This window comes from Stegastes partitus, unplaced genomic scaffold (assembly GCF_000690725.1).
Source record: "Stegastes partitus isolate 25-593 unplaced genomic scaffold, Stegastes_partitus-1.0.2 Scaffold195, whole genome shotgun sequence".
NCBI lineage: Eukaryota > Metazoa > Chordata > Actinopteri > Pomacentridae > Stegastes > Stegastes partitus.
Window position 1 is genome coordinate 421,836 of NW_007577926.1, and position 21,035 is coordinate 442,870.

Here is a 21,035-nt window from a genome sequence, read left to right on the forward strand (position 1 = left end):
GTGTGTGTGTGTGTGTGTGTGTGTGTGTTGGGTTGGGGGGGTGCGGGGCTGGGATTACACTGTCACACTGTTCATACTGTTTATGCATACCAGGCCACTGTGAGTGCCTCTTTGTCGCATAAGTGTTTACTTGAATTTATTTTGGGAGAATTCCACATGACTGGGACGGGGATCTCTATAAATTATGGAATAGAGCGCTTTGTGTAATGATAACTTCTGTCAGTTAGTCAGGCTGTGTGACAGTGTTTTTAAGAGTGTGTAAATACAGGGGTGGTGAAAGAGGGAGAGGGGCGTCTGTGTGTTGAAAGGTGCTGCAGACTTTCCCGTTCATTTAGTCTCTTCAGCAGAACAATAACAAAGCTTTAAAATGAGCTCCTTACACCACTTTGCTCACTTTGCATGCAACACATTTTACCACATATTTACTCACATACTGTACGTCTCTGCACAATTTCTGAGATAATCCCATTTTATGGTACTTAACACTCGAACTACAGTACTCTCCAGTTGAAAATATTGTTCTTGCTAATCCCCTACATTCAGTTTGTACATATGAAAAAAAAATATGGTGAGCTTATAAAATAGTAAGCATTGTTGTAGTCTTAACTACCCAACAATAGCTCCATCACAACTTATTACAAAGGACACTTTAAGCTAAAGTAAACCTTGATATTACTGTGCCTTGTGCTATACACTTGTCAGACACGCAATGTAGGGACATAAACAATTATTTTGTCATTATTTATCTCTCTTTATCAATTGGATTAATTCTTCAGAACATGAATGATGTTATTTATGTATTTAGCTTTTGCCTGAACAGCAAACATCGTAGGGAGAGTCAGTGTGTAATGGCATGAGATTGCGTTATGTGATCAGATTTTCCCGACACGTATATGATGCATCATGACGCCGCCATGACATCATCGTGATATCTATGGAAAAAAATATCTGTTCTGATGCCTTGAGTTTGGCATTTGGCAATCACCATCTTAGCCTTTGGTAACCGGACGTAACAAGTGAGTGGTGGATCTGACTGAGAACTCCACACATGCCCATACGATAGTGACTTTTCAATCACAAACTATCCCTGTCCAAGAGCACACCCTGCTTTATTGTCTATTTTACTCAATATTGGCCCATAATTTACATAAAGGACATCATGCTGGATTCTAAAAGCCTTCAAACTGGCAATTGAAACCATAAACTCAGTAGGAAAATGTTTATTGAGGTAACAGAAACTGGGAGAAGTGGGGTCATTTTCTAATAGAGTTATATACAGTTGGACTTGTGATTGCAACTAGATGAGGTGCCCCCTGCTGGCTGTTGGAAAGAATGCAGGTTTAAGTCACTTTGCTTCACTTTTCAGACCTTGAAGCTGTCTTATATAGAGTCTGTGATCTTGTATCTGTAATCTCGGCCGTCATGATTTTGCACGGTAGCACCACCACCTACTATCTTTGGGTGTCAACCAGAAAGTCACTGGCACTGGATTATTTACGATATTATCTCTATCTGTGTATAATGTTTGTTTGTTTTTTTTTAAATATCATGGGAATCAACAGTACTGGTATATTGTGATACCACTGAGATTTGGTGCAGATAAGGTGCAAATTCTGATAATAGCGAAGTCAGAGCATACAAACAGTTCATTGATTGATTGATGTATTTCTCATTTAACTAAACAGGTGATCACTTTAGCACAGAGAATATACATGATTTTTATAGGTCATGCATCCTTAATGCGTTTTTTGGGGGGGACAAAAGCTGCTAAGAATGAATCCAACAAAATTACTGCTGTCTGCTGTTGAGGAACGATGGAATATTGGTTAAATTGTCGGACCATCTGTGTCCTCTGTCCTGTAAAAGAACTGTTCTTCTGGTCCTGACAGATTATTTGACTCTGACGACTAAGTGCTAAATCAAAAGCAGAATTATTCTGCGGTTGCCTTCAGTCCACAACTTTGCTGTTCTAAGTAGATACCACGGGTTTGTGGGTTAGAGACTGAAGGTTTTGCACAGCCAAGCCATACACACACTTAATACCTGTAGTTGCATGGAAATGAGTGACTGAAATTCAATCACTGGCCATAAAGTGAAAGCGTGGGCTTGTCAGAGGCATGTACAGGTTTCCAGTGTTATCCAGATGATCAGATGAGGTTGCAGTGGAAACAGAGGACATCTACATTTCTCTTGGCGAGCACTTGAAATTAGACACTGTGGTCGTAGATAACTCAAGCACGAGCCATTGTTGGGAAAAAAAAGAAGGAATTTTTAGGTTTTGTATGTTTATTTTATTTTATTTTTTTGGAGGACAAGGTATTACTATTACTATTGCTTTTAATATTTCAGGAGAAGTTGTTTAGAAGAGTATTGGGAGTGTTAATGTTTTCATTGTATATAAATGATACATCAAGTCATTGATTTACATTTTTTTAAGAGTGTAAATGCAGCCATGAATGCATTATATAATTATAGCTAATTAAGAAACTGATGCATGCTCAAGTGCCTTTACCTTCAAGTCCAACAGCCCCATCTAGTGGTTTGTACAGTACATGTATTCATGGGTAGTAATGAAGACTGGCAGTAGAGCGAAGACTTAGTATGTGCTATTGACCCAGTTTCTAGGAGCTTGTTTGTTCCTCAATGGATAGGCAGTACTTTAGTGAAACACTTCCAGCATTGGTGCTAGTCAAGACTCGAACTACACTGCTTCAGAGCAAAAGAAAGGTCAAATACATTTTTGACATCTTGAAAATGTAGAATTTCTGATCAGTTCATAATCCATTTCTTCTGGCCCATCTTGCATAATTTTTTATTAATTTTTACCATGCTTAAATGGTATATTTAACGTATATTTAACTGTGTCAATGTCAGAAATTAGTGAAATACATCAATAATAATGAGCCCATTGTGCCTTTAGAGTGCTTGTTTTGTCTCAGCGAGCACTTTAAAAACAAACATGTTCAATATTTAATCATCTGTCAACAGAAATACAGCCAACTGTCACTTTAACGCAACTGAAGCCAACAAATGTTTGTCTCGTACGGCTGGTAAAGAAAAACCCAAGTCAGATGTAAGTTGTACCATTTATTAGTCAATTTGACAAGTGGCACAATGCAAAGATTGGTGTCACAGTCCTATTCCTGAAAGGCTTTACATTTGAAATAAATAGTTTGTAATGACAAAAACATTTCTTTGAGATGGTTAGTAGACCTAAGAAGAAGACCACAACTGGAAACATGTTTATGCCAGGTGCTTTCTTTTCATCAAAAAAAAAAAAAAAAGTGTACAAAAAACATCACAAACATTTTTGCATTACCCCATAGCCTATCACATAGTAGTGGTAAAAGACATCTTGATTAACCCTAGACTAATCTTTAACCTATTGTCTGGTGGATTTCCTTGACTCTGAGAGACATGTACAGTATGCTGGAGCTATACCTACCTGTGGCACATGTAATATGAGTTCCTGAATGGAAACTACTTCTGCACATTGGACCTAAACCACTCTTATGGTTTCAATAAGCATCCAGTATTTGTCTGTTCCATACATTTATGATAAGTCTTCCAGCCGGGCTTTTCCCCTCCCGTTTCAAAACAATCCAGACAAGGAAATAAAAAAAAAAACGGTACAGTCTCCATGCTATGCTCTAGGGATACTCCTTTATTGAACAACCTGAAATTCTAGCTATCTTTGGGGTAATGCCTTTGTGTTTAGTCTTTGAGAGAAAGAAAGGCACAGTCTGCAGAGCAGGATTAGACAGAAGAGTTCAGTTGAAGTGCTTTGTTGCTGAACTCCTCTCAAGGGAGCAGAAAGTAGCGCACATTGTTGCGGTTTCTTTTCCGTTACATCAGATAAAGACCTTTTTTTTTTTTTCCTTTCTTTTTGTCTGAGAGGCCGAGCCTGCAGCTCCTGAACCCATGCATGCGGGGTGAAATGAAACGTCCACAGCTGCAAGTAACAACATAATACCAACAAAAACAAATCTGGTACGTCGGTTCTAGACATTTTAAAACACCAGTACGGATATGATGATGTCTGATATTCTGGCGTTTAACAATACTGAGCCATTTATTGTCGAGTATTGTTCGTCCACACCCAGCCCTTCCCATTGTGGTTTCAAAGCAGCGAAAGACTTGTGGGAGGGCGGTGGCGAACTGAGGGAGAAGCCTCACCAGGTGTCCTGTTCATAATCTTCCTGCCACGTTTACGCTCACTTTCTGGTTTTTCTCTGTATTAATTACAGCCGAAAAAAGTTGCTCGTGAATATCTCGTTGAAGGACAGAACTGATGCAAAGGCGGAACAGCAAACCTCAGTCAGGGCCGAGTCTTATCTGAGCGGCGAGGGGGAACAGAGATACTGTATCTGACTCCCCACATGCTTCAGCCCGTTTGGAAAACTGCGCTGATAAACTGGCTGCACTGTGGAATGAATCTTCTTTTTGAGGCGATAGCGGCGCGCACAGTTCAACACTGCGTGGAGCTCGGAGACACTCCTGATGGGTTTTCAGTACACAGAAATGAAGCTGTTGTCTGCAGCTTGAGTTGGACACTGGTACTAACACAAGTTTACACAGCATGAAAAGTCCCAATACATTTATATAAAAACAATTATGTGGACACAATGATAGTATACCCTGGAGGGAAAGGTTTTCCTAACCCATAAGAAATGAATATACATATGCAGCACACGCTGAAAAAACAGAGGTAGCTAATTTATGAAACATTAAAAAAATAAACAATACTATGGACTCAATACTACAAAGAATTTAAAACTGGCTTATGGTAGCTATTAGGATTCACAACATTAACAGATTATAATGCACTAAATGTCTGCTATCCATAAAAGAAGCTCGCCCTTCTGCTCACGCCTACCTCTCATAATTTCTTCATTTAGACATTCCTTCTATCTGCGATGCTGTATAATAACAAAGTAGATAATCTCATCAACAGAGAAACGAATCAAACAAAGATCAGCGTGAATGTATAAATGCAAATATTTCGCAAAGATACATGAGACGCTAGAGTTTTGACATGATGTTTAAATTGTGAATATGAAGAATAAGTTATTTTTCTCCGGTAATAATGCAGTTTTGAACTCACTGGAACTACATTTGTATCTTTGAGATTATCGGGCCAGAATGCAATTTTTTTAGACATGAGCAAATAAATAATTACAATCAATAACTGGCTTTCGGTATTTCACGTATTTAGAATTGGTGTTGACTAAAAGAAGAAGAAGAAGAAGGAATTTCTTCCCTGATGTTTCTCCAGTCAAATGTTCATCTAGTTCAGATCTGCTGTTTGTCCTGTCAGTAGTTACGAATGCTGAAGAAGCCCACGCTGGTTGGCGACTCTTTGACTGTGACGGTAACCAGATTAGCAGTGACATCCGTTACAAACACGTGTTCAATCAGACTACGCGTTGGCTTCCAGTCCTGGTTCTGGACCGTGACCGAGCGACCTTGTCCGGCGTACGAAGAATCCTGGTCAGAGTCTGAGCTGCTCTCCTCCTCTCCCGTGCTCATGTCGTTCATTTTGGCCTTCTTGCCGTCTTTGGAGGCTGATCTCTCGTGCTGGCTCTGGACCTCTGCGGAGGATTTATGCACACTGCTCTTCTCCAGCCTGCCCTGGACTCTGGAGGACTGGATTTCATTCACCTCCCTGACCTTGTCTGCACCAGGCTGTGTTTTTCTAGCCGGCGGTCTTCCAGGGGTCGCCGGACTCTTAGGAGGATTACACTCCTGGCTTTGTGTCACAGTGGTTTTCCTCGCTGGGTTTGTTGCATTCCTCGGGCCTGATGTTGGTGTGGTACCATTTCCAGGAGCATCGTTGGTCTGCGCCACTTTATTCTGGAGGTTGAGCAGCTGAAGACCAGAACCTTGATTGGAGGAGGCATTCTTAGATGGTAAGGAAGGTTTAGCATTAGGTATCCGCTGCACTGTCGGCACAGGGGCCTGGGGTTTCTTTTGTCCATTGGGGGAGCTTAGTGTATGCTGAGTGGTCCCTTGAACCGGGTGTTTGGATGTATTCAAATTCAACGCTGCTACCCCTTTTGATTTACTAGCAGCTGCTTTCAAATCCAAGCTTGTCCCGCTGCTCATGTTGGAGATGGACAGTTTACCGTCAGTGACATTTCTGCTCTGGCTGGATTTGTTCATGGAGGCCGAGGCAGGTTGGACCGACGACCTGCCGGATCCCACGGGGCTCATGGAGTTTTTAACAGCCCCACCCTGGGCCAGAGAGCTCCTGTTCTGACCACTGACTGCATCCCGGGCCGAGCCCCGATGGAAACCCATGAAGGTGAAGCTCGCCGGGTGAACAGGCTTTTTGATGGCTCCTGGAAGATCTGCATCTTTGGTCGTCTTCAGGATTTTGCGAGAGCCCTTGTTCTGTGGAAATTCCTTCATCTCGGGGGGCAGAGGCTTCCTGCTTCGTTTCTTTGGGGGCTCCTGTTTCGCCATGACGATCTGGGCCTTCTTCTGAGGGACGGGATGCAGCTCTCTTGCTCTGACACTCGGGTTTGCCTGTTTGACGTGGCTGTCATCATCTTCGTCCTCTGATGAGGATGAAGAGGACGAGCACGACGATGAGGAATCGGAGGACGATGATGAGGAGCCAGATGAAGAGCTGCTTGACTTTGCAGCTTCAGGAACGTTATCCTAAATTTTAAGCAGCAAATATTAGACATGTTATTCGAACGTCCAGACAGAATGATGTCCTGCTTTGAACTGTACTTACGAGGATTTTCCGTGGTCGTCCTCTGGGCCTTTTTCCTCTTTTCCGCATCAGAAGCTCCTTTTCTTGCTCTCTATAATGAAAACATAGTTAAATAATATTAATTACATGATAACATTTTTATTGCACTTGCACTGTTTTCACTTCTATATTGTTCTTCTTCATCTGAATTCAATGTATCTCCTCGAGGCAAAATATCAATAGAATTGTACCCAAAATGCCTCACATGCTTAACATCTGTTTATCCACGGGCACTACAATTTACCAACGGTGCATTAACGCCTCACTGCAGGCTACAGTAAGCCGCTGAGGTAGCTATGCACAGAGAAGCCTCGATTCTTCACTGGGCTACAGAGCAGCTAAAGTAGCCAGCAACCAACTTTGAAAAGAGTGAATTGAGGCATACTAATATTTACAATAGCTGAAAGCAAGTGATTTTATCTACATGGATTTTTATTGATGAACAGGATGCTCTATTAGCTGTTCCTGCATTTTAAACATCAATATTGTAATTGGGTTCATTTTGTTGTGATTAATATTCAACTAACTGTGAAAAAAAGGTCTTTGATTTGACTATTTTTGGGACAATTCTATGCTTTTGTCTTTGTTAAAACGTGGTAGATGAGCTATGAGATTAACTGCAATGTACTTTTTTATCACTATGAGTATTTGAAATATCAGCAGGATTACTGCTACATTTAAAGAGTATTAATTAGGTGTCAATTTTTTTCAAATATTTAAAATTACACTATATTTCTTCCTGGGAAAGTTACCCTTTTTCACACAAATCATCGCTTAATGTGTGTTTAAAGTTTACATGGCTGATTTTAAAATTAAAAGATGGATTTACTTCTTGTTGAACGCAGCCAACAGTCTGGGGTCAAGGATGTTTTCTTGGGGCTCCCAGCTGTTGTGTCTGAAATAAATTAAAGTGAGGAGCGTCAACACATCACAGTATTCATCAAAATCAAGAAAAAGCAAGGTGGCCCACAAAGATTAAATGTACCCTTCAGCTGCAGCAGTGACCCCAGATTTTAGAAAGTGACCTTTCGACAGAGTCGGTTCATTCAGGAACAGAGGACTCTGTTGTTCCAGCAGCCATAAACTTAGCATAGACAACCTGTGTGTTACCTGAGTCAAACTATTTAAAGGTTGGTTGAGAAAGACCATTCATTACATCTCAAAGCAGCACAACAACTACAGTCTACGACTCAATAGAAATGAATAGAACAAAGCTACAATTTAGCTTTGTGTTATATAGACAAGTAGATCAGCACAATAACACACTCTGCAGAAAACCAATTCCTCACAGTATCTTAATACTATACGAATACATTCTAATAATTAAACATCAGGCTTGTCTCATTGCACGTCAACCCATTATCAATGGCTGTACAATCAAGCATTAATCGTCTAAGCTCCGAGCAGTCACATTTTTCCTCACCGTGGGCTCGTATTTCACGGCAATATAAAGTCCTGAACTTCTATGGAAACAGCACAACCACGAACAGAGGAGCAGGGAAACTCAAAAAGGTTGCTATGTAGTTTAACAAAGTTATAATGCCTTAAAAGAATAAGTTAAACCCTTTGATTATTTACGCATTTATTTACATTTATTATAATGACAGAAAAACTTCAACGTGCATTTTTCCAAGTATCCACAGGTGTTACCAAAGGCTGGGAAAAAGGTGACTCTACATAGTCTAGATATTTTACTTTTTGTACTTTTAATTTGCCTTAATATTTGTGTCTTATCTGCTCGGTGTAAACACAGCCTGCAGTTCAGCCAAATAGCCCAGAATTTGGAGTGCAGATTTTTTATTTACTTTTTTTTTCTCTACAGAACCTAGTTGGAACAAAAGGTTTGTTTGTAGTAAAATATGTAATTGAGACATGTAGTTTAAAGTGATTTGGATAAATTGTCTGTAGGTGTGAATGTGAGTGTGTTTGCTGGTCTCTCTCTATGTGGCCCTGTGATAGACTGGTGACCTGTCCAGGGTGTCCCCTGCCTTCACCCTGAGTCAGCTGGGATAGACTCCAGCCCCCCTCATGACCCTTCTGAGATTATTACAATCTTTGTCTGTGGCAGATGCTATAGCTTTGGTGATATTTTACAGACAATGTGCCTCGTAACCCCCCCAGCTGGATTTTGAGTTCAGAGGGGTAAATGATGAAGTCAGTATGTGAATGACTTGAGCAGCTACAAACACCTTTCTGTGTTTATCATTATGAATCATATTATTGCACATCAAGGTCAACAGGATGCAGTATAAAATCTTTCAGAGATGCCAAAGAAATATGCGGAGAGTCGGTTAAAGGCAAACTGTTGTGTGAAACATCACAGAGGGTACTTAATAATCAGTCTCCCATGGCTACAAAATCAGACTCAGTTATCTTTGTTTCCACAAGGAGGAAAAAAAAAACTAAGTGCCTGATTATGTCTGTTTAAAAAAAAAAAAAGAGGAAGAACATCTTTTAAGGTCATGGAAGGCCTGACATTTATGAAAACTTTGTATTGATTACTGCGGTACAGGATGGAGAAATAACTTGCTTCTACTGCCTCAACCATAACGGGAAGATCCAGCCTCATTTCACCGCAGTTACTTTGTCTTTGTGACTTTTTCTCGACCTGAAAATCAAAGCATCTGTTTGCCTGCTTCCTTCCTGCGTAAATGACGAGCTGCATCGAGGGCGTCTAATGATTTGAAAAAGTAGGAGAATGAAAAGTTGCCGAGCTGCAGAAACAAAATGAAAACGGGCCACTTGTGTTTCCCCTTTTCTTCCTTTGGGGTGATCCGAGTCGCATGCATGTATAATGACCTTTCTCCTCATCACTAGTTGTTTGAATGGCCTATTCTGATCAGCAGTGAAATAATCAACCCCCACCCTCTCCCTGCACACACACACACACACACACACACACACACACACACACACACACACACACACACACACACACAAAGGATGTGGGTCTAACAGAAAGCCATGGAGCTGGCAGGCAACAGTGTGCATTGATGGTGGATTACAGCAACAATGTGAAGTGAACAGAAAGGGCAAGTGACAAGAAATGAAGGCGTAGTGGAGCTATAGAGGCAGCAGGAATAAAAAAATAAAAAAAAACAACAGCAGATGTTTTAAGTATACATGAATACAACACCATATAGCTTAGTTAGATAGCAAATATCCATCAACTATAGCACATTTGGCTCAATTATTTAACCACAAAAAAACTTGGTAAAACAAGAATAAAAATGAATCCAACACCAATGATCTGAATAAACAGGAATATTAAACGCACACGAAGCAGATCCAACCTAAAAAGTATCTGCTTTAGCTTTCTGCTAACTTCCAACTGTTCAGTTGTTATGAACAAAAGACGGCTAAAGGCTCAATTTGTGAGCTGTATTTGAACAAACCGCCCACAGAAGCACAATGTTTGTAGTAGCTTTGTCTCGGTGCTTCTTTTTTTTTTGTTTTGTTTGTTTGTTTGTTTGTTTTTACCAAATCGAACTAACTGTGTAAGAAACAGTTGGGCCAAAAAAAAACAAAAAAAAAACGCAACAAGCGACACGTTGTTGTTGTTTTCATTGTTTCGGGCTGAGCAGCACCACTTGTACTTACTTGGATGACCATCCCCTCCACTTCACCAGAAACTCCAACTTTCCCTGAAAGAAAACCAGAGCGCGGACAGGGTTGGTGAGCAGCCGAGCACACGGACACAAACCAAACCAAACAGAAAACACGGATAAAGAGGAGTTTCACAGCTCTGACCTTTCTCAGGCGTTTGTTTAAAATGCATTCCGCATCAAAAACCTGCTCTCCCACGGCGCTCAGCTCCTCCATGTCTGCCTTCGCCCCGAATAAGAATCCTTTATCAAAAGACCACAGCTGCGTCAAGCTGCTACGCGACAGGACCGGATGCTCGCAGTCCGGCCTTCAAATTAAGAGAAGACAACGCTGGAACGTACCCCTCAAATCATATGGGGCTCTCTGGTCAGCCAGCTCTGGTTTGCTTGAAACTTTTTTTTTTCTCTCTCTCTATTAACTCATAAGCAATACATGTGTCCCATCTGCACGAAATCAGTTGCATTGCACCTGGCGGTATTTGACAGCAGTAATATTTTTACACTTTGTAGAAAACATGTAGAAACATGTAGAAAACAACTAAGTGGACTGATCTAAGTAGTAAACCCAAAACCAATATTTTATCACGAGTTAACATAATTTGAACTGATCTCAGATATAACCTGAGGTGATTTTGTGCAGATGGGTCACATATATTTTAAAAGACACTGTGAAATGTTAGATAAATAAATCAAACACATTCCTAGATAAAGGTTTAACAAATTGCCTGTCAAGCAACTTTCAGCACATTTTTTTTCTCATTGAAATTTTGCGATATGTCTGAGAGACGTTATCTCAGGAACTATTAATTTTAATCATTGTCAGGGAAGTTGCTTTCATGGAAGTTTCATACTCCTGTTACACTTTTAATTATTTCATTAAACTTCTAATTATATGATATAAATATATATATTATACTATGCTTGCCTAATCCAAGTAGAACAGAATTCTGGAGTTGCAAAACTGTTTTCTGCTCAATTTGTTGACAAGGCCTGTAGATGGCTCAAAATATAACTACTTTGTATACACACAGTACATTTACCGAGGTGATGAAAAAATAAACAATCATGCATTAGAAATAGTGACATTACTTTGAAGAAACGTGATGCTGACAGGAGTTATAGTTATGTATATTTTTATTTGAACAGAAATGAACAAATAATAGTTTGGAGGGAAAACGATCACAAACATAGTTTTATTTTGAAAGTGGCAACCAGAAGTGTAATTGCTCCCTGTGTAACTCGACACATTTCCTCGGAGAGAGGCGGCAATTGAGAATGTGGTTGCTAAAACCTGTCACTTGGCGGCCACCGTAGTCTCATCTTAATGTAAATGAAAGTAGAAACACCGAATTATGTGGTAATCAGTACTTTATTCTGGAATCTGACCTCAAAATACAGGTTTTTGGATTTTTAATTCTCATTTTATTGCTTTTAAACCCCTTATTTTATTTTTTTGTGATTTGGTACATAAAAAAATAATATAAAATATACGATAATTAACCTACAACTACTCACAATACCAACTAGGCTTTACAGATGCACTTATTCAAGATAACTAACAATATTGCACAATTTTAAGACAACATAGCACTAGCCTTTCATTTATTCAAACATTAAATTAGGACATATTTCGTAAAGTGCACATAAAGTTTGTTCTTGCACACATTTTAAACAAAACAAACAAAGCACAGCAAAGCAAAAACTTAAGTCTCCATTTAACTCAAAAGTTGCCTTGTACATTTCACTCTGTCCACCCTTTGCTCAATTTGTATTTTCATGCAAACAATTCAAAATGAAGATTTGCACACAGCTCTGCTCTTTGGTTCCTGAGTGCATTTCCTCACATGGAACGAAGGAGGATCAGCCAGAAAGGGGTGGCTGTTTCTCATCTCAGGCTAAGAAATAACATCATTTTTTGTGTGATGATTAAAATGAAGTTTGACATGCGTCTTGCTCTTTGGGAGGATCGCTCACACTTTTTGATCTGAAACACAGAAATGAAGACATTCATTGCAATGCAAATACAAACATGTTGTTATATGAAGTTTTGTTGCTGATGTTGACAAGCGATTCCTACCACAAAAGTCATCCACAATTACTGCTTATATTTTTATTGTATATCTGTGACGAGTTTTACATTGGAGTCAATTAAAAAAATGTATAAAGATGTTGAATGCAATTACCACAATATACAATTTAACAGTAAAAAAAAAAAAAAACACAACAAAAACAAACATTCTTTTCTTAATTTAAAACAACAACAACAACAACAAAATTTCCCTTTTTTGCCAAATGACTTAAAGTAGTAATTTATAATAACTTAGTCATTACCTTTTGTTTTTCCGTTTGCTCTTTGCCCTCTTAAGTATTCTGTGGGACACTGTAAATATAAAAACTAAGACAAGAAATCCAGCTACTGCAGCCAGTCCGTTGAAGAGATTTGGCAGGTGACTCACACCTCCACCTGAGATGAAAAAAAGAAAACAGAGAACATATTCAGGACTTTTCCTGCATAGATACATTTTTCCCCCAAAGAGTTTTTAGCCAGAGCCAAAGGACAATCATCAGTGCCAAAATGATGTGAATTAAAAATAAAGAAAACTGTATAAATACATATATGTTATTTATTTATTTATTTTTTTAAGTTATTTATTTTTTTTGCCTTCTTGCCTTTATTTGACAGGACAGTAGAGAGAGAGACAGGAAAGTGGGGGAGAAGAATGGGGGAGGGACCTGCAGCAAATGGCCATGGGCTGGACCCGAACCCACGACCGCTGTGTCGGGGACTACAGCCCCAGTACATGGGTCACCAGAAAACCATATTTTTTTAAAACCTATTTTGTTATTTGAGGTGTTATTTACACAAGTGTAAAAGATTCTAATAATGTAAAAAATAGTCAGAAATAACAGGAAAATGCACACATTTCTGTCAATTAATCTGCAGAGAAACACGGTGTTGTTTTATTCCTTTTACCTGAGTGTAATTTTGTTACTTTTGTGAAGAAACAGAAGTGCAAAACCTTAAGAAAACAAAGTACTCTGGCACTAAATTCCATCAACCAACCACTTGATGGCGCAACAACAGCAACCTTTACATTCTGCACAATAGGGTTTTAACAGGACAGGCCAGACACAGCGTTACTAGACTTTGCTTACATTGTTCCATATGTTTTTGTATATAGCTGTGTGTTTTGTGTAGCTGCATCTTGTTGCCCCTCTTCAGAGCGATTATAAAAGCTGTTTGTGCTGCATTGTATTTAAATTAAACAACTGTGATTCGTCTTGCAGCATCTTTGGGTGCATGTAATGTGTCAAAATCGTCATGAAAACCAGTTTAAAGTTAGATGATAAACTTGTTTTAGAAAGTTGACTTTTGGGGTAAAATCTGTAAATTCACAAAAGCAGAGAGCCAGAGGAAGAAAAAGAAAAGTAGCATAAAATGTCAAGATGTAGCACATGCTTAAAATGTATGCTTTTGTACTTAAGGCTTACTTTAAGTTTGAGTATTCATGCAATAAAATTAAAAAAGTTCGTACCACAAATAATGAAATTATTAACATTTATACACATTGATTTATGAGTCCAATCTGAGTGTGACAGACAATTCAGGTAGTTTTTATGTAAAATATGACTAAAAGAATCATGTCCATCATGTCAGAGGTGGACCTCAATGACTGACCAGTATTTAAGGATTATTTCACTCTGGTTATATCATCTAGATGATCACACTGAACTCATCAATGAGCCACGCTGCTGCTCTCACTGACATTTTCCTTCATTAACATTTAAGTTTACTCTGACTTAGTCCCACATTCACCATCCTGCAGGCAGAAACACGAGCTCGAGCAGTGTGTATTAATCTGCAGCAAGTAGTTCCAAATAATTTAAGTTAAAAAGTAAAACTACATATTTGTGACCTGCTTTATTGATTTATGTCTTCAGTAGGAACCAGCGGAACCAGAGTCAGGATTTCTTGCATGGTCCGTTAATTATCTTAGAACTAATTAAAAAAAAATACAGTCTTTCCAAACTTACCACGAGCCACGCCAGGTGCACTTTGTAGTTTCAACCTAGAGTAACCCTACATCTGATTTGGACACACGTGAAGTCAGACATGATGGATGAATGGCCTAGTAATGAAGGAGCAGGTGTTGGAGCGACACACTTTTGGGGCCACGGGGAGAGACTCATTAGTCTGATATGAACTCACCCCGAGTCGTCACCAGCATGTGTTTGGTGGCATTCAGGTGGCCGTCATTGACCTCCGGCTTGATGCCCAGGATGTGACACATCAAGGGGTAGATGTTCACCGTCTCAAAGGGCCCCACCTCCAGGTTCCTGTGAAACGCCGGACCCACTGCCCTGAAGAAAGCCTTCATGTCCATGTCTTGGTTGTCAAAGCCGTGCTCTCCCTTGTTGAACTGAACTGGGAAATACTGCAAGGACAGAGGGGATAACATAACTCGCATGACCCAGTTTGTTAGATTCAATTAGAATGTAACTTTCAAAAGGCAGTCATTTTAATAACGGCTCAACGGGGTTCCACGTCTCGGCCTGCTCCCGCTCTGTCAGCAGAGGGAGGTATTGGCCAAGTGAAAGCGTTGTTTCTGTGCTGGAGAATGGAGGCCTTTTCTCTCTTTGTGACTGCTGTCAGCCACTGAAGGTGCATAAAAGAGATTTTAAATCTGTCTTGAAATTCTCCATTTTCATGAAATACTCATAAGGCATCAACTCCTTTGATAATTTAGTCGTGTATATTATAGCTATCGCTGGAATCATGTTATATAAATATCAGTATTTAGACTTATCTTAGAAATGATGTAACACTCTTTACATACTTTTCTATCTTTGGGATCAAGCTAAATGGGGAAAAAGCCATAAAGGGAGCGAACAAAGAGTCAGATAATGCTGTCGTGGTCATGGCCAGTCATAACCTGTAGACTTAAGATAACTCATTTTATCAGTGAATTCACAGGACTGATTATTTTCCCCCTATTCAACATATGGAGACATTTTTTTAAATATAATTTTGCTCTTTAAATGAAGCTATGATTTGATAGTTCTCAGCACTGACTGACACATTCAGTTGCAAAGTTGCTGCACAGTGGAGTGACTGAGTGAGTGTGGAGCCAAATGAAAATGCTAATTTTGAATTTTGAGGCATGAATAGCTTCATGAAGCATTTGAGAGCACTGCATGTCATCAGCCAGGCCTGGATTATCCTGAGGACGTGCAAATGCACTTGATTAAAATTGTAATGTACTAAGATTAGAATTTAACTCTGGTTGAAAAGAGCCCAGTTTCACCATTTCCAATGAGCAAATTTTAAGTAATTTAATTATTTCTGTAGTTGAGACATGAAGATATTTCAGGAATGAACTTGATGCCACATCCAGATAGTTTACTGGCTATTTATCTCTATTGGTTCATAAGTGCCTGTCATTTGATTTCTTCATGGCCACTTAGAAGGATCATAATCATATAAATGGCCTGACTTGTGTTAGTAAGTTGCCATTACAACAGGAAAGCCAAATACCTTTTTAAGGTTACCCTCTGCAATTTGGCATGTTGCATGGGCACAAAGAGCAACTATTTACCTAAAAGGGTAAATCAATAAGACTTGCTTTGGGCAGAAAACTGCTGCCGTGCACATCTCCTTGGTTTTAAACTTTCCAGCTTGTTGCACATCTGACCAAAACATAAGTCACTGATGCAAGCATATGATTTGATGTCTGATCACTGCTGCAGCTGAAATCTTGCCTCCAGCCTCATCTGTGTAACAACCGATTCTTGAGTGAGAATGACAAAATTTGAATATCTGTCAACTTACCCCGTTTATAACATATCCAGTATCAGCCCATAAGATGATGGGGAGGATGCGATCATTTTTGGTGAAGTGAAGGCGCTCTGGCATCTCCTCCTTCTTGTACACATGGAGGTGTGGATGAGCCCCCTTCAAGGCGTTGTAAACCTTGTCTAGCATGCCCGGCTTTGGCAACAGCATCCCAGAGGGGCCGTAGTCCACCAGGTGGAAGGACAGGTCACGGAACGAGAAGCCTGGGATCTTGGACAGCGTGATTTCTTCCACCAGACTGCCACGGTACACCTTGGTCATGCCGTGGTCAGATGTGATGATGATATTCAGGCGGCTGCTCAGCCCGTGTTGTTGAGCAGAGTGTCGAATGTAGCCCACTGCTCGGTCCACTTGTTGGACCATTTCTCTGAGCTGAGGGGAGTCTGGGCCATATCTGTGGCCTGTGCCATCTGGCTCACCAAAGTACAGGGACACGAAGTCCAGATCCTGGTCCCTGAACCAGCCCATCACCTTGTCTGTGTTCTCTCGCCAAGCGGTCTCGTTCTTGTAGTTGTAAAGCGGTGGCTCCCATTCCCGCACCATAGCAACCTCTCCCTGGTAACTGGAAGGTGTGCCAGGAAAGTGAAGGGAGCCAGCTTTTAGGCCCTGGAAGGGAAGGAAAAAGAGGCCACATTAACATAAATATGACACATGTACACATGTTGACAAGCATGCAAAGGGTTCGCATATGTTCATACTGTGGGTCAACATACAAGGAAAGCAAATCAGTAGTTGCTGAATTTTGATTGCTTCTCTTAAAGCTACAGCTGAACCTTTCAGGCAGACTTACAGCAGCTGCCATTTGCATGCAGTTAACATCTATGCCTGCAAAATAATTTGCAATATAACTGCAGTGATCTACCTGAAATCATTCAGCAGGCCTTCAGAGGTGTTTTGTCAAGAGAAATGGTTTCTATTGCTGTAAACAGCAAAACAGTCTCTCACAGTGATAAGATGGAAATTGTGCTTCACCGACCTGTCTCTGTGCTGTGATCCAGATAGGCAGAGTGCCATTGTCCCACCACTCATTCACAAACAGAGTCTGATAGTACGGCCATTTCTCACCGGTGGCTGTGTCGAACCACATGTTGTGGATTACCCCGTGATTCTCAATGTAGCGGCCTACAGAAGAGAATCACTGTCAGTCTGCTTGCACTCATTATTCATAGCGTGACACATTCACATTAAAAATTCTATCAACTTAACGGGCTGAGTGGCATGACGCTTTTGGACAAGGTCTTACGACCAACTTCGGAGATTAGAGGAATTTAATTTCAAGGAAGTTAAATTTCTTTTAGTAGGCACTGATGATTCGAGAGTCAAAATAAGAAAGGGAACAGAGAATTCTTCCCTCAGTCATCCAAGCATAATCATCTTACTCAGCTATAAAAGCTGTTGGACCCTGGGACATTCAATTACAACTAATTCCTTTTTTTCCTGTGGCTTTTTTTTCAATCCTTGCAAAGTAAACTCCGAGTGGTTCCACTATTCCGCCATGATATGCAGATCCCGTGCCAAGTGGAAGCGCTGTGGTAGAAAATGAAACACTTTACCTGTCAAGAGGGTGAAGTGTGTAGGGCTGGTGACGGTGAGGTAAGGAGGTGTGACATACGCAGCTTTGACTCCATCCTTGGCCATTTTGTCAAGGTTTGGAGTGTCCACATCACGGTCATAATCCCACCTGAATCCATCAAAGGAGATCAGCAGCACCTTCTGTCTCTCTTTGTTTACTGGAGCTCCGAGGATACACGATGCCCAGAGGATGCAGAGGAGACTCGCAGTCCACATCATGGCAAACACAGGCGCTTCACAGGATGTTAACTGATTCTACCCTTCAGCTAAAACTGTCATTCAGAGGAAGATCCCCCTCTTGTCATCTCTCCCGAGGGTTCTAAGGTGCACAAGTTGCGAGCAAAGTTTACCCATGTTATCTGCACCATTGATAAGAAAGGACTTTATCTGTGCCGTTCTGCAGTGCATGTGGCCTCATGTTTATGGGCCGATTTTATGGCGGGGAGCCGTGTTCACAGTGAATTTTCCCCCTTGTTTTGCTCTTGAGGACTGACAGTAAAGCAGATTAATCTCTCCAGGCATCATGGCTGTTTGTTTCCGCCCTAACTTGGTTGTTGATGCTGTCTTTCTGTTTGTCTGCCTGCCCGTCTGTGTGTCGGCGTTTCCTGTGAATCACTGACAATGGAGGAATGACACTTTGATGGGTTTCACCTTGGGTTGGGATGGTGCATGATTGATCTGACACCAGGAAAATGAAGAGGAGAATGAGAGTATATATCTCGTCGTCAGCTAGCAGTGGTCTCTCGGGAAGAAAAGACCCTAATAGACATATTCATTTCATAACTCTAATGTGTATATTAGCCCCAGGATATTGTGAAAAGATCTTTAAAAATTTACATTGATTTTTTTTTTTTTAAAGTGGCAGTGGCCGTGAGGATGGACACTCTATTAAAAATGAACTGCGGACCTCCTCAGTGTTTCAGCTCAGATCATACTCAGTGTTCTCACCCGCACATTATATATCACTGCGTTGTGATGTAACCTTATCAACGTCCATCAAATTGCTAGACAAGCTAACTCTTCAAATTTGTTCTTTATTGTGTGTGTCCTTGGCAGAGGTTCAAGGGAATAGTCTAATCTTTATGGAGATAAGCTATAACATTCATCAGCTTTCATTTACCTCATTCATATTCATTAGCTTTCTCATATTAACTCTATCCGCTCGTCGTCCACTGTCAGCAAGATTTGGAGGAGTGTTTTGGACTGCTGAGACCAGTGAAAGTCTCAGATCTCTGCTATGAGAACTTTATCAAACACACACACCCTGAACTTGTGGGGCAAGCAAACTTTATCTGACCCTCTCCAATCCTGCACTGGATTTCCACAGGGATTCTTACATTTTCTTGAAGAAGAAAAGTGAGGTTTTTGCCTTTAGCACTCCCTGCTGCCCATACACAACCACTGCAGTGCAACTTCCCCAGACGGAAAGCCAAAACAGCTTCACCGCTGTGAGACAGCATGTACAAGACCACTACACAAATTAAGGCATTTCTCAGGCTGAGGATACACGATTGTGCCTTTTAGCTAGGTTTCAATGAACTTAGACTTTAGATTAACTTACATTAGATCTTCAAATTTTGGACCATCTGTATGAGATTCCTCTGAACATCAGTGATCTGAAAAGTGCAGTTATCATTATTATTTATTTATTTATTTTACAAATTCCTGAATCTGTCACTGTGACGTCAACAACCTGACACGTCACAAAATTCTTAAAATTCAGCTCGTCTTTCGATGGAATTCGTTTGAGTTGTTTTGTTTTGTTCTTTCATGTTTAGCGACAAACTCCCACGTGCTGTCTCCTTTGCTGCTGGTTTGTTTTATACGGTGTTTCTCTTAAAACAACTTTTCATGCTGTTCATAAAGACAACCACATGCATACAATGCGGAGATATCGATAATCTAATCAGAAAAGTGCATTTAAACAACAAATGTCAACCAAATATTATCATAAAGTCAAAGCATGAGTCACATTTAGCCTAAAAGAATGTATGAAAGAAAATATCCAAATGTTCTTTTCATGGACCATATGACAGATGTGTCTAACTTTGTGCTCCTCTGATTGGACGCTTTACCTAAAGTATATATGTGTGTATCTATGTATATACATGGAATGCTTGCACTGCTTTTTATATACCTGATGACAATTGTTAAATCCAAAGAGTTTGTCAGCTTTGTTGTAGTCCCACTGTCCTCAGGTGCACCACAGTGACACATTCGGCTTTTCAAAGACATTTTTTCAGTTATTTGATGACACACGGTACCGTTGACTCTTTAATGATTACTCCCTTGAGATCTAGATAAAAAGACAAACGCAAAATAATTTTTCTTTTCGTGATCCTGTTAAAGCCTATTTAGTTTAACTTAAAGCGCCTCTGAACAAACATGTAGAATAAAGCTGCTTAGTTGCAGTCAGAAAAACAAACAAACAAAAAAAAAACATTACTTACATTTGCTGTGTTTGAGTTTCAGTGCTGCATACCGGGATGCAAGGTTTTATTCTAATCTTTATACAATAGACATAAATGTCACCAGAGATGTATAAAAATCTGTTTTTTGTAAACAAGTTTTAAACCATTTCCCTTCCCTCTGGAGTCAGGATCACAACATTTTCAAATGAAAAGATTCTTGCGAATATTGTCAGGGTTAAAACCACTAACTAACTCATCTCACAAACAGAAAAACAGTTGAATTGAAAGCACACTAAAATGTTTACTCCAAATGTGAAATACATAAACACGGCGGCCCTGTTATAGGTGTAAATAAATGCTTAACTGCATCTGTATTCTGCTCACTTCAGAGTCTGAATGGCAAGCTGCTTCTTCCCCTGCTGTGACTGGAAGTAGACCATCAAGTTCATGCCAGCGTGCAGAGATCGATGTGTTTTGAATTGTGAGCAAACAAACTTTTAATGCATGAATGGCTTATTATCAGGTTACGTGCAAGCAAGTCCAAGCGTAAAACTTCAAACCGCAGGAAAGCTCCACTGGAGGTGCACTGTATTCTCCTGTGTAGTTCTTACTATGTAACTACAAATACAACACTTCACTACGACATTGTAAGAACATGTCACCATAGTTACTGTCATACTGGATAAAACTGCTACGTAGTTTTATCAGGTGTGGTAGCAAAAACAAAAAATCCTAAAAACATAGCAATAATGGTGAAATGCTCGAATATTAAACACTGTAAATACAGTAGCTCCTTAAATACAGTAAAAAATGTGTAAGTTGATGGTCAAATG

General features: G+C 40.0%; 2 protein-coding genes across 2 annotated transcripts; both read right to left on the reverse strand.

The window, feature by feature from the left end:
* Positions 1–3,074: 3,074 nt before the first annotated feature.
* Positions 3,075–10,582, reverse strand: cbx2 (chromobox homolog 2 (Drosophila Pc class)). The gene is made up of 5 exons (XM_008280465.1): positions 10,511–10,582; positions 10,361–10,404; positions 7,590–7,655; positions 6,743–6,812; positions 3,075–6,663 (listed from the first exon to the last, which is right to left on the reverse strand). The coding sequence occupies exons 1-5, from the start codon at positions 10,580–10,582 to the stop codon at positions 5,314–5,316; spliced, it is 1,602 nt and encodes a 533-aa protein (XP_008278687.1). The 3' UTR covers positions 3,075–5,313.
* A 2,110-nt stretch (positions 10,583–12,692) lies between these two features.
* On the reverse strand, positions 12,693–18,010 carry LOC103356364 (ectonucleotide pyrophosphatase/phosphodiesterase family member 7-like). Its single transcript, XM_008280468.1, has 5 exons — positions 17,773–18,010; positions 17,196–17,341; positions 16,196–16,825; positions 14,576–14,801; positions 12,693–12,829 (listed from the first exon to the last, which is right to left on the reverse strand). The coding sequence occupies exons 1-5, from the start codon at positions 18,008–18,010 to the stop codon at positions 12,693–12,695; spliced, it is 1,377 nt and encodes a 458-aa protein (XP_008278690.1).
* Between the last annotated feature and the right edge of the window lie 3,025 nt (positions 18,011–21,035).